This window comes from Neltuma alba, unplaced genomic scaffold, assembly GCF_004799145.2.
Source record: "Neltuma alba isolate B1F8T4 unplaced genomic scaffold, ASM479914v2 tig00012009_pilon, whole genome shotgun sequence".
Taxonomy (NCBI): Eukaryota; Viridiplantae; Streptophyta; class Magnoliopsida; order Fabales; family Fabaceae; genus Neltuma; species Neltuma alba.
In genome coordinates, this window is record NW_021636580.1 from 268,551 (window position 1) to 281,682 (window position 13,132).

A 13,132-nucleotide genomic window follows, 5' to 3' on the forward strand; every position below is an offset into this window, starting at 1 on the left:
TCACCTGTCTCATATTTGGGTCTTTAGGAAATCACAATTGATAAAAAATTTTAAAGAGAATTGTTATATTCTTTGAATCTTTTGACTCATTCTTTCTAAAACAGTTTTACTAGATATAATCGTTGTCCAGTTAACGAAAAGCATTAGGAATTTAGGATAGAACTAAGGAAAATGGTCGTATTGAGAGAGAGAGAGAGAGAGAGAGAGAGAGAGAGAACTGGGGAAACTGGTGAGGCCGTGAAAGCTTAAACGCATGGTTTGGGGAAACATAGATACTCATTGTGCGTGTGTGTCACTAAAACAAATAATATTATTAAATTAACACCAGCTCTTACCAGATCAGAGAAGTTTATTGCCAAGCAGACCTTGCTGAACAACAAAAAATATAACCACGTACAGCGAAAAAGCCGTGCACGTCAATAAAACAAACGGTCAACTGTAATGATAACCATTATTAACATCATGAATAGAAAAATCCTCCGATGAATAATGTTCGTTGACGATAACAAGCAACTCCTTTACCGCAAGAATGTCTGCCACCGGACTCCTATTTCCATGGCTGCGACCCGCGAACTGTCGAGTAAAAGGACGAAGGTAATGGAGGACTTGGAACTTGAATGAGGCCTTCCAACATTTGCATCACAGTCTTCATGGTAGGCCTTATTTCTGGATTCTCTTGAATGCACCATATTGCTATCATCACCCATTTCTTCAACCTCCCTATATCAGCAATGGCCTCCTCGTCACTCTGTACCAGAATGTCAATTCTTCCCTCCATATAGCAATCATAAGCCCAATCTGTCAGTATCGCCTTGTCTTCCCCCACTTTATCCAGATCCATCTCCAAGCTTCTTCTGCAACAAATTATCTCTAGCAGCATCACGCCATAGCTATAAACATCCACCTTAGCCGTCACCGGAATACTCTTGAACCATTCCGGTGCTACATATCCTCTGGTTCCTCTTATCATTGTGTGGGTTCTGCTCTTATTAGAGTACAACAACTTGGCCAACCCAAAATCTGAGATTTTTGGCATGAAATTCTCATCTATGAGAATATTTTGGGGTTTTATATCACAGTGAATGATGGGAGTCTCGCACTCTTCGTGTAAGTAAAGTAGCCCTCTTGCAATTCCCAAAGCAAGGCTAACCCTTAAATTCCATTTAGGTTTGGGCTGCCTGAAAAGGATGTCTGCAAGTGTACCATTGCTCATGAACTCGTATACCAGAAGTCTATGAACTCCCTCATCACAGAACCCAATCAGCCTAACCAAATTTCTGTGGCATGTTTTTCCAATAGCACTCAACTCAGTCCTAAATTCCTTCTCACGTTCTTGAGCTATTCTATCCAATCTCTTCACCGCAACAGCAGCATTAGTTCTTGAGTTGAGGGTGCCTTTGTACACAGTGCCAAATGAACCCCTTCCTACTTCTTCATTAAACCCACTCGTTGCCTCCTTCAGTGCTTCAAATGTGAAAGAGTGCATGTTTGTTTCTACAGGACTTGAAACCTGAGCATTATCCTTTTTTGACTTTAAGAGAACAATCGAAACCATTTTGGCTACAAAGAAAGTATTTATGACAAGGAAGCCAATAAACAATCCTAAAAGAGCGTGATAGACCCGATCTTCCTTTTTCATACCCAATGGTCGAATTCTTATTTTCATCAAGACTGTAGTTCCATCAGCACTAGTAAGATATCTTCCGTTAGAAAGTGGTAGTCTTTTCTTCCAACAATCACCATGATTGTTAAAAATAGCAACTGCACAGTTACAATCATACAAGCAAGATCTGCTACATTCGTCCTCTGTGTAATTGAGCAGCCTTTCATAATCTCCGAGAGGCCAATTCACATTTTTTTGCAAGATCTTCATCTCATACACCTTTTCCGGATTGGCTTTTGATTCTTCATCATCAGCGGCACAACCAAAGGGGAGATTAGGTTCGCATCCTCCAAATTCATCGTTCGGATCCACTAGGGAATACCAATCAGGGCACTCACAAGTTGGCCTACCGTCATTCGAATTCCAAACACAGTAGCTATTGTAGCCACAACAACCACTACCCAGATCACCAAAGAGTACAGTGCAAACGTTCCCATCATCAGGAACATACTTCACGAATGACCAAACTTGGTTCTCATAGCTGGGATTCCTTGGATAGGAATACAACGTGAAGACTCCATAATAATCAAGTGTAGCCCTGTAATAATATCTATTTACATCATTATCTAAGCCGTCCCATAGAGGTCTTTGACCTACAGAGACATTTCCAGCAGAATTAAAGACTAGTCCTGACACAGAGTCATTTAAATTTGCATCAAATTCGTAATATTTTTTGTAACGAAATTCAGTTGGCCATCCAATCTGACTTAACGCGAGATTGACACCTTCGAAATAAAGCTCAAACCTTCCCTTTGTATAATTTGATTGTGCCAAGCGAGAAGACAACTTGCCATCAAGACCGAGAGTTTGGTTTGGCAACAGTGTATCGGTGGGATTTTTGAAACTTTCCCACAAATGAGAAGAATTGGAGGATGCCACCAGAACAAAATTTCCATCATCACGCATTTCTGCATGGGACACATCTTCTTGTGGTGTAGAATTCCATATAGCTTGACCTTGGGGGTTAGTGAGACTAAGACCAGTTCGTGTGAGCTGAACTCGCGATCCTGATGGTACTGCTGGATTGGACATGTTTGCATTCCAGACAACGGTTTTGTCAGGTATTTTGTCGTACCAGATGGCAAGTAAAAAGAGATTTGTGTTGTTGATTCGGCGAAATCCGAAAGCGAATTCCTGAGAAGAGGAGAGCCATCGATCATTTTGATCGTTGGCGGAGAGAGTGGTGTTCACATCAACGATTCCAAAAGCCAAATGAAGTCGAAGCAAGAAGAAGGCGAAGAAGTAGATACTAGGAATAGACATGAAAGCGAGTGAACTTTAGAATGAGACGTTGAGAAAGGAGAGGGAGGAAGGGTGGCTTTATGGGGAAGAGAAATGTGAGACAAGGGGTGAAGACGAAGATGCAAGGAATATGTGCATGTCCAAGACCACACTAGGATCGGTTTTCTGGTCTTCAGGTGAATCAGAGAAAGCGTACTTGTTTGGCATTGAGGCCCTATTTTCAACATTGAAAAGTCATCACTAGAATAGATCAGAAGAATAATATCAAGGAGAGAAATAAGCATGTTGTACATTCATCAGTGCTGCAGAATGATCTCAGTCCAAGTATTCTATTCTATACGGTATCTATAATAGCCAAGTGAGATGAGCCTAAAATTATGATTTAATATTCTAATAATCTAGAGTCACCATAGGGTATATTCCAGCATTTTTTTTCCCCAGTATGTGATCTTCCTAGCTAGAAAAATTGAAATTACGCAAGTGATGCCGAGATGTAAAATTTATCTATCTATATATGCGTAGAAAAATAATGGCAATGTTTTCATGTTGTGCGTATATATTAATTTAATAGATGTCGTACTTAAAATAATAAGTTATTGTTTATTGTTATTTAATTAATATTTACATATATTAAGTAATTCAATATCATTTTATAAATATTAGGAGTATTAATAAAAAATTTCGAAGAAATTAAGAATCTAAAAAAATTCAGAAGACTAAAAGTTATGATAATATATAAATATTTGAAAGTTAAAACAACTGTATATTTTCTCGCTTATTATATTCTTTTTTTATTGATTTAATTTATTTTTATATTCTCCCTCTTTCGTGAGATATTAATTCATTCTTTTTTCTTCATTGGAATTGTTATTCGATCGTCTCTATCCATCTAATTTTTCGTGAACCAGGAATTCAAAGCTGGAAAAATGGGTTTCGAAAACAACATCATCAGAAAGGGTAATTCAAATTTATTACTCCATTGACTGGAAAAGCCCGTGCACTGCACAGTGCTAACGGAAAATTCTCAAATACGGGCAAAAAAAAAAAAAAAAAAGAGAGTCACATTTTGAGATTTTAGGTTTTATAATGTATATATACGACCTCATGTCTTTAATATAAAAGCTTGTTTGATTTTTATTTTAGTTTTCAATATAAGACCTTAATCCATTTTATCTTTTATATTCATTCATTTTTTTTTCTAAGATAGTTCTTGTAATAATATTAGTTCTAGTAAATACACTTGATTAGCAATGATATTTTAAGAAAGATGACATCTACTTATTATAAATAATGAACATAACTAATTTTTTTTAATTTACTCAAATTAGTTAATTAACTTTTATATTTTATATTAAAGATAGAAGGTAATTTTGATTATGATAGTGATGATTTAACCGCCAACTTATCCCCCGTTTGACTAAGTCTTGCATTGACTTCTGTTGGCACACAGCACAGTTGAGCAATTGGGAAATTAGGCTGTTTTCCTATGGTTAATTCTTTACATAAGAGAAAAAAAGTTGCTCATTCATTTCATGCATTAGAATACCATTGTGTGCCAAAAAACCCTAATTGAAAAGTCTGTTTTCTTTTCTTTTTCTTTTTTTGAATGAAGAAAAAAAGAGGAAGCAGACTTTTCAAAATGTTCCTAGCACGGGGAGCATAACATTGATTTGTATTTATAATCTCCTTATAAAAGTATATATAATAAATGTCTGACTTAATTTCTACGCAAACCTGGATAAAATTTTTTTTATTCAGTATTATCACCTAAGCTTTCTTAGTTTGTTTTTTGGCCAACCACGTAAGCTGTGTGTGTGTGTGTGTGTGTGTGTGTGTGTGTGTGTGTGTGTGTGTGTGTGTGTGTGTGTGTGTGTGTGTGGAATTATGTTGAAGGGAGAGTCACAGAACTTAATTATGCAAACTAGTGAAATATCCATTTAAATTGTATGTTCACCACATCTAGCAAACCATAAAAGTTTGAATAATATATAGACATCAAATAGGCATCTAGCTTTGCTTTCCTGTATTGAATAGACATCACAATCGATCAAGAAATTACACGCTCACCTCATTCATTTTTTGCTTTTTGGTTGGACTTGTGCATAGGCAGAAAAATAGGTAGAAGGCGCGCAGTTGATTTGGTATCAGGCATCTACAATAATTTCGATAGAAATAATTTATTGACACAGTCAACGCTAATTAACAATGTCATGTATGGCCGGGGTGATCTTAAAAACATATGCATGCTTCATATCTGAGAGCGAGACTGGTAATTTTCTTTTGTTTTTTTTTTCCCAGTAAGTTGAGACTGGTAATTTTCTAAGATCCAGTGCATTGTTGTTAAGGTGGAAAAAAAAAGTACTCCTCTAGTTCTAATATAAGACTTTTTTTGTAATACAAATTTAGGACTAGAGGAGTATTATCGTTGAAGTAATTGCACATATTAACCAAGCTGGGCTTAACTCGTCAATCAATGCATGTGGACCATGGTAGCATCATTATACACACACAACACACACTAGCTTCGGTCCTTATTTTAAGTGCACAATTGCAGTCATTTAAGCAAGATCTTCTACATCAGCCTGTGTGTAGTTGAAAAACATTTCATACTAATGTCTTGGAGGCCAATTCACATTTTGCGCAGGCTTCATCTCACACACCTCTTCTGGATTGGTTTTTTATTTTGCATCATTATCAGCCCCACAGCCAAGTGATGTGATTCAGGTGGCCATCCAATCTGGCTTAACAAGAGCCAGCTTTTATCAAAATAAAGCTCGAACCTACCCTTTGCGTAATTGACTTCTGTCAATTAATCGACAAGTTATTGTTCAGATCCAAGGCTTGTGTGGGTCGAATTGTGTTGCAGATGATATGGGCTCGATTGGGAGATGATGGCCCAATATATGATGGTAGTTCCAATAAGCTACGGTGGAGCCGAAGGGCCCGAAATAAGACTCGGAAGTCGTTAGGGGCCAGGGGCGTGAAATGATTCGGCTATCATTCCTGCTGCAAGATTCTCTATGACCTCTCTCTCTATATTCTGTGCCATCTTCTTTCTGCTCTCTCTGTTCATTATATTCCCAAAGCTGTGGCCTTTTATCTGCTAGTAGATTCGAATAAGCTCTGTATCTGTTGATATTTGCATCTATATTCAGAGCTGACCATTTATTGTTACCGTGTTGCATTTTGCGTTCTCTAACATGACAGATTGTCGACACTTTTTGCCACAAATAAGAAGAATTTGAGAATGCCGGAACGAAATTTCCATCGTTACGCATTTCTGCAAATATACAGGACACATCTTCTTGTAGTTCAGTTGTCCGTATATATAGCGCCTAACCTTGGGGGTTAGGGAGTCTGAGAGTCGATCGGGTGAGCTGAACACGCGATCCTCAGGTACTGCTGGATTTGACATGTTTGCATTACAGGCAATGGTTTAGTGATCTTGATTGGGCGAAATCCGGAGGTGAATTCGCCAGAAGGGGAGAGCCATGCGGCGTTTCGATCGTTGGTGGAGAAATTTATGTTCAAAACCACGTTTCCAAAAGCCAACTGAAGTTGAAGCAAGAAAAGGGCGAAGAAGAATAAAGATACTGGGAATAGACATGAAAGCAAAGTGAACTTTAGAGACACAGGTTGAGAAAGGAGAGGGAGTGGTAACTCTCTATTTTCAATATATTTAAAAAATATTTTAAGCGATTTTTAGAGAGTTATCAATATATTTTAAAAAATTTCTACAAATTAAATTAAAAGATTTGATTTTGGGCATTATTTAGAGAATTTTATTATAAATACCTTAGTTTTAAATGAATAAAAACAATTAGTATTAAATTTAAAACTTAGTTGATTTTATTTTAGGGATAATTAATATATAAGTCCTTATAGTTTCAACTAGTTTTTAATCAGGTCCTTATATTTTTTTTTTATCAGATCCTTATACTTTCATATATTTTTAATCAAGTCCTTATAATTTTTTTTCTTTTTATCAGGTTCTTATTGTTTTACTTTGTTTTTATTAGGTCCTTCTAGTTTTTATTCTTTATTTTACAAATAATTACATTTTAAAAATAATAAATTATTGTAACAATCTTATGTTAATATTCTTTTAAATTTTTGGTTAAACAAATATATTATTTATTTTCAATTCAAATTTTTATAATTATAAAATTCAAAATAGAATAATAAATTTATCTAGAATTAAAGTATGATTATAAATAATTTATATTTAAGTATAATTATTATTCTGATTATTTATTAATTACTAAATGATTATATTAATTATTTTGTCCAATTATATAATTATTAATTTAAAAATGAAATTAATTTTAAAGAATAAAGTTAATAAATAATTTTTCAAAAACTACAAAGCACCTAATTAAAAAATAAGTGAAACTATAAGGACCTGATAAAAGAAAAAAAAAAAAGGACCTAATTAAAAACACACGAAAGTAAAAGGATCTGATAAAAAGAAAAAATTTTATAAAGACCTAATTAAAAATCAGATGAAACTATAAGGACCTGGAGATTAATTATCCCTTTATTTTATCTTGTTTCAATTTCTTAAAAGATGTTATTACAAGGCTACACTTGACCCTTATGGAGTTTTCTCACTATATTCCCATCCCAGGGAATCCAATGAAGATCAGATTTGGTTAATTGAGGGGTATGATCCTGCTAACGTTTGTACTGCAATATAATACTCAGTGATATGGCCGTAGTGGTTGTGGCTATAATAGCTACTGCTTTTGGTATGACAACAGCAAGAGGCCAAATTTTACGTGTCCAAAAGGATATTTCCTGGTAGATCCAAATGACAAATTCGGAGGATGCATGCCAACCTGGTTTCTCCCTTGGTTGTGGAGCTGATAATGCGCGATCACGAGAAAATTCAGAAGAGGTATACCATATGGAGCCTTTGCAAGGTGTGAATTGGCCTCTTGGAGATTATGGAAGGTTGATCAATTTTACCCATGTTGAATGTATAAAATCTTGCTTGCATGATTGTAATTGTGCACTTAATATGGAATACCAAGTCTTCTATTTAGTAGTATGGGACCGGCCACCTTGAGGTAGGGTTCTCCACCTCAATAACATACTCATCAACGAGATACATATTAGTAAAGACACAACTGGAATAGAAAAATTACAAGCAACTATACTAAGATATCTTGGATTCAGCTGTATCTATTTGATATAAAATGTGTAAATTACTTGGGATCCTCTGTAGGTCGTAAGATGATTTTAGATCTTTTCCCTCATGCCTTTCTTCTTGGTGAGCATTTTGTGTTAATTTATGAGCAAATCGTGTTATATGCAGGTGAACTTTATGAGCTTGATGAAAGAAAGTCAGGACCTATATCCCACGGTCAATCCTCACCAAATACTCTATTGAAGGTAAATATCACTGCGTCTAAAAACCAATCAATCTTTATTCTGTTCTTACTCCGCCGAAAGTTTTGTATTCAGGAAAGGATGTAGTTTGTTTACCAGATATTTTTAAATCATATTTATAAACAATCATGTAAATATACAAAACATGAGACAAATTTATTTTGTCTAGTGAGAGGGCTCTGGATTCTCACATGACATGAGAAGAAAATCTTGGTGGAATAGAATTCCCGGTGCTTTAAAGTGGGTATTTGGAGACTCTGTCGCTTTACCTTTTAACAGGTCCTTGCTTCTAACCGCACCTCTACCTTAATTGTTTAGTGCTCACGCTACATTGGTGCATTTGTCGTATGCCTTGCATACGCCACTCCAGTGCAGTCTGATCAAAATTTGCTGAATTTTCAACCTATTTTATTAGAGCTTGCTTTGAACATTTTCAGCCCTTTGTGTCTCGTTACTCATCTCCATCATGTGACAACTTGCTAGTGCTAGATTTTCTGCACTTCATCTTGCTTATTACTTTTATTTGGACAATTTAACCCTTCCTCTTGGGCGAATGGGGGAGGGGAAACCCATACGCCTCTCTCTCTCTCTCACACACACATGCACGCACATTTTGCCACCTAGTATAAACCCAAAGTGAACGTGTCCACAGTCGTTTGTAACAAAGATTGGCCGAATTATCATCATCATCATCATAATACAAGAAAAGGCAAGGAAAAAACCTAGGCTCAAGCCAATATGCCCAGATTGTAAGTCGCTACTCCGAAAAAGGTTTCTACAAATTAGAGGAGCATTTGCTAAAGTCACAACGTCGTCAATGTATCATGTGCACGCCGAGCAAAGTCGCTGCACAGATTGGCCGAATTATTATTTTCTGATAAGTATAAAAACTCACTCTCAAATAACTGTTCAGGCGAGGGGAAATAACTATTTTATTTTTCTGTATTAATTATTTTTAAATATGTTACAATTTGTTTGCTTGCTAGCCAGTACGATCACAAAAAAAAGGTCAGAAGTTGTAACGGCCAACAAAAAATAGAGAAACAGGTTGACGGTTTTGGGTGTATTTGAATTAGCAATAACAAAGCTAACTTGTACATCAACTAAATTTTACAAATTTAAATTTAAATTTAAATTAATTAATATAATATGATTATATTTAGATTGATGTTTATAAAAAATCAGTTAAAAAAATTGATTATGGTTAAAAAAGGTGAAGAGAATAACAAACAAAGAAATGGGCCGCGATGACAGCTATGGTGAGCGATGGAATAGAAGCCCAGTGAATTAACAAGCAAACTGCCATGGACCGTCACTATATTCCCCCCCCCCCCAAAAAAAATTTTTGATGTGAAATCTAGCTAATTTTTTACCCGGAAAAAAAAAATTTAGACATTTTTGTTACTCATCACCGGTCTCAATGTCACATTCTTTGAATCTTCTGACTCATTTTTTTTTCCTAAAAAATGTTTACTAGACATAATCATTCTGCAGTTAACGAAAGGCGTTAGGATGGAACTAAGGAGAATGGTCGTGTTAAGAAAAAGGGAAAATCAATTTGGAGATCCTTGTAGTTTGTTCTTGATTCTGAATCAAGTCCCTAAGTTTTTTTTTTCCCTTTTTATTAGATCCTTTAACTTTATTCAGTTAGATCCGTTAGTCCGCATCGTTAAATAAGCACTAACAGTGTTAAAAACTTCTGTTAATCTGGACCTATCATCTCCTTCCACCATAGCCCAAGAAAAAGGGGAAAAGGAAAGAGAGAGAACTGGGGAAAGTGGTGGGGCCGTGAAAAGCTTAAACCCATAGTTTGGGCATAGATATTCATTTTGTGTGTGTAGGTCACTAAAACAAATAATATTACTATTAAATTAACATCAGCTCTTAACAAATGAGACAAGTTTATTTCTTAGGAGACCTTGATGATCAACAACGAAAAATATGACTGCGTACAAACAAGAAGCCACATGCATGTGAATAAAATAAACAATCAACCGTAATGACTAACATCATGGAGAGAAAAATCCTATGATGAATAACGTTCGTTGGCGATAAGAAGCAACTCCTTTACCTCGATGTCTGCCATAGGACTCCGACTATGTCCATGGCTGCGACCCGTGAACTTTCGAGGAGAAGGACGAAGGAAACGGAGGACTTGGAACCTCGATAAGGCCTTCCAACATTTGCATCACATTCTTCATGCTAGGCCTTGTTTCTGGATTCTCCTGAATGCACCATATTGCTATCATCACCCATTTCTTTAATCTCCCCATGTCCGCAATGGCCTCCTTATCATTCTCTACCAGGACGTCAATTCTTCCCTCCATATAGCAATCGTAAACCCAATCTATTAGTATTGCCTGGCCTTCCTCCATTTCATCCCGATCCATCTCCAAGCTTCTTCTGCAACAAATTATCTCTAGCAGCATCACGCCATAGCTATAAACATCCACCTTAGCCGTCACTGGAACACTCTTGAACCATTCTGGTGCTACATATCCTCTGGTTCCTCTTATCATTGTGTGGGTTCTGCTCTTATTAGAATACAACAACTTGGCCAACCCGAAATCTGAGATTTTTGGCATGAAATGCTCATCTATGAGAATATTTTGGGGTTTTATATCACAGTGAATGGTGGGGGTCTCACACTCTTCGTGTAAGTAAAGCAGCCCTCTTGCAATTCCTAAAGCAAATCTAACCCTCAAATTCCATACAGGTTTGGGTTGCCGGAAAAGGATGTCTGCAAGTGCACCGTTGCTCATAAACTCGTATACCAAAAGTCTATGAACTCCTTCATCACAGAACCCGATCAGCTTGACCAAATTTCTGTGGCATGTTCTTCCAATGGCATTCAACTCATTCCTAAACTCCCTCTCACGTTCCGGAGCTATTCTATCCAATCTCTTCACCGCAACAACAGTAGTTTTCGTTATTGAGTTGAGGGTGCCTTTGTACACAATGCCAAATGAACCCCTTCCTAAATCTTCACTGAACCCATGTGTTGCCTCCTTCAGTGCTTGATATGTGAAAGAGTGCATATTTGTTTCAACAAAACTTGAAACTCGACGTGCAACCTTATAGGGCTTTAACAGAATAATGGATACAACTGTGGCTGCCAACAGAGCAATAATAACAAGGGAGCCAATTAGCGACCCTAATAGAGCAGGTTGGACCCGATCTTTCTTTTTCAAAGGCTGAACTCTTATTTTCAAGAGTGTTGTTGTTAAACCCTCCATCAGATCTATTCTTCCGTTAGAAAGGGGCAATCTTTTCTTCCAACAATCCTTTGCAGCGTTAGAGATAACAACGGCACAATTACAATCATACAAGCAAGATTTTTCACATTCATCCCGAGTATAATTGTTCAACCTTTCATAATCTCCAAGAGGAAAATTCACATTTGGCAGAGGCTTCATCTCATATACCTTTTCTGGATTTTCTCGTGATCGCGCATCATCAGCTCCACAGCCAAAGGAGAAAGCAGGTTGGCATCCTCCAAATTTGTCGTTTGAATCTACCCATGAATATCCTTCTGGACACATACAAGTTGGCCTCTTGGTGCTGTTATCCCAAGAGCAGTAGCTGTTGTAGCCGCACGAACCACTACCCATATCACTATATATTGCATTACAAATGTTGTCAGGAACATACCCCACATTTGACCAAATCTGATCGTCATTTGACCCCCTCGGATGGGAATACAATGAAAAAACTCCATAGTAATCAAGCGTAGCCCTGTAATAATATCTGCTAACATCAAGATCTGAACTACTCAATCCAATGGCTCTTTGACCTCCGATTACTGATGAATTGAAGCGTAGTTGTGAAGCAGATTGATTGGAACTCGTGCTGATATCAAAATACTTGGTGTAAAGAGATTCCGATGGCCACCCAATCTGAGCTAAGGAGAGATTGCCATTATCAAAATAAAGCTCGAACCTTCCCTTAGTGTAATTGGTTGGTGACAATCGAGAAAATAACTTACTGTTCATATCCAAAGTTTGTGAGGGTAAGAGTGTGTCCGTAGGATTGTTGAAACTTTGCCACAAATAAGAAGAATTTGAGGATGCCAGCACAAAATTTCCATCGTCACGCATTTCTGCATAGAACACATCTTGTTGCAGTTCAGTTGTCCACAGAGATTGACCTTGGGGGTTAGTGAGATTAAGACCACTTTGTGTGAGCTGAACACGCGATCCTGATGGTACTGCTGGATTTGACATGTCTGCATTCCAGACAATGGTTTTGTCAGGTATTTTGTCAAACCAGATGGCAAGCAAAAAGAGATTTGTGTTGTTGATTGGGCGAAATCCAAAAGCGAATTCCTGAGAAGAGGAGAGCCATGAAGCATTTTGATCGTTGGTGGAGAAATTTGCGTTCAAATCAACGCGTCCAAAAGCCAGATGATGTTGAAGCAAGAAAAGGGCGAAGAAGAAGATACTGGGAATAGCCATGAAAGCGAGTGAGCTTTAGAATGAGATGTTGAGAAGCGAGAGGGAGGAAGCGTGCCTTTATGGGGAGGAGAAGCGTGAGAAAAATAGCGAAGACGAAGATGCGGGGAATATGTGCATGTCGAAGACCACACTGGCTAGGATCGGTTTACATGGTCTACGCGTAAATTAGAGAAAGCGTACTTGTCAGCTATTGAGGTCCTATTTCCAACATTGAAAAGTCATCACTAGAATAGATCGAAAGAATAATATTAAGGAGAGAAATGTGCATTCTGTATATTCATCACTGCTGCAGAATGATCTCAGTTCAATTATTCTACACGGTGTCTATAATAACTAAGTGAGATGACCCTCTGATATTCTGCTTTTATATTCTAATAAGCTA

The 13,132-nt window shown here is 37.0% G+C and overlaps 2 protein-coding genes across 2 annotated transcripts; both read right to left on the reverse strand.

The window, feature by feature from the left end:
* Positions 1-547: 547 nt before the first annotated feature.
* On the reverse strand, positions 548-2,926 carry LOC114721038 (G-type lectin S-receptor-like serine/threonine-protein kinase LECRK4). Its single transcript, XM_028906831.1, has one exon. The coding sequence runs from the start codon at positions 2,924-2,926 to the stop codon at positions 548-550; it is 2,379 nt and encodes a 792-aa protein (XP_028762664.1).
* A 7,466-nt stretch (positions 2,927-10,392) lies between these two features.
* LOC114721039 (G-type lectin S-receptor-like serine/threonine-protein kinase LECRK1) lies at positions 10,393-12,750 on the reverse strand. The gene has a single exon (XM_028906832.1). The coding sequence runs from the start codon at positions 12,748-12,750 to the stop codon at positions 10,393-10,395; it is 2,358 nt and encodes a 785-aa protein (XP_028762665.1).
* Between the last annotated feature and the right edge of the window lie 382 nt (positions 12,751-13,132).

Coding starts and splice junctions, on each gene's coding strand:
- LOC114721038 (XM_028906831.1), bottom strand. CDS start 2,926: ATGTCTATTCCTAGTATCTACTTCTTCGCCTTCTTCTTGCTTCGACTT.
- LOC114721039 (XM_028906832.1), bottom strand. CDS start 12,750: ATGGCTATTCCCAGTATCTTCTTCTTCGCCCTTTTCTTGCTTCAACAT.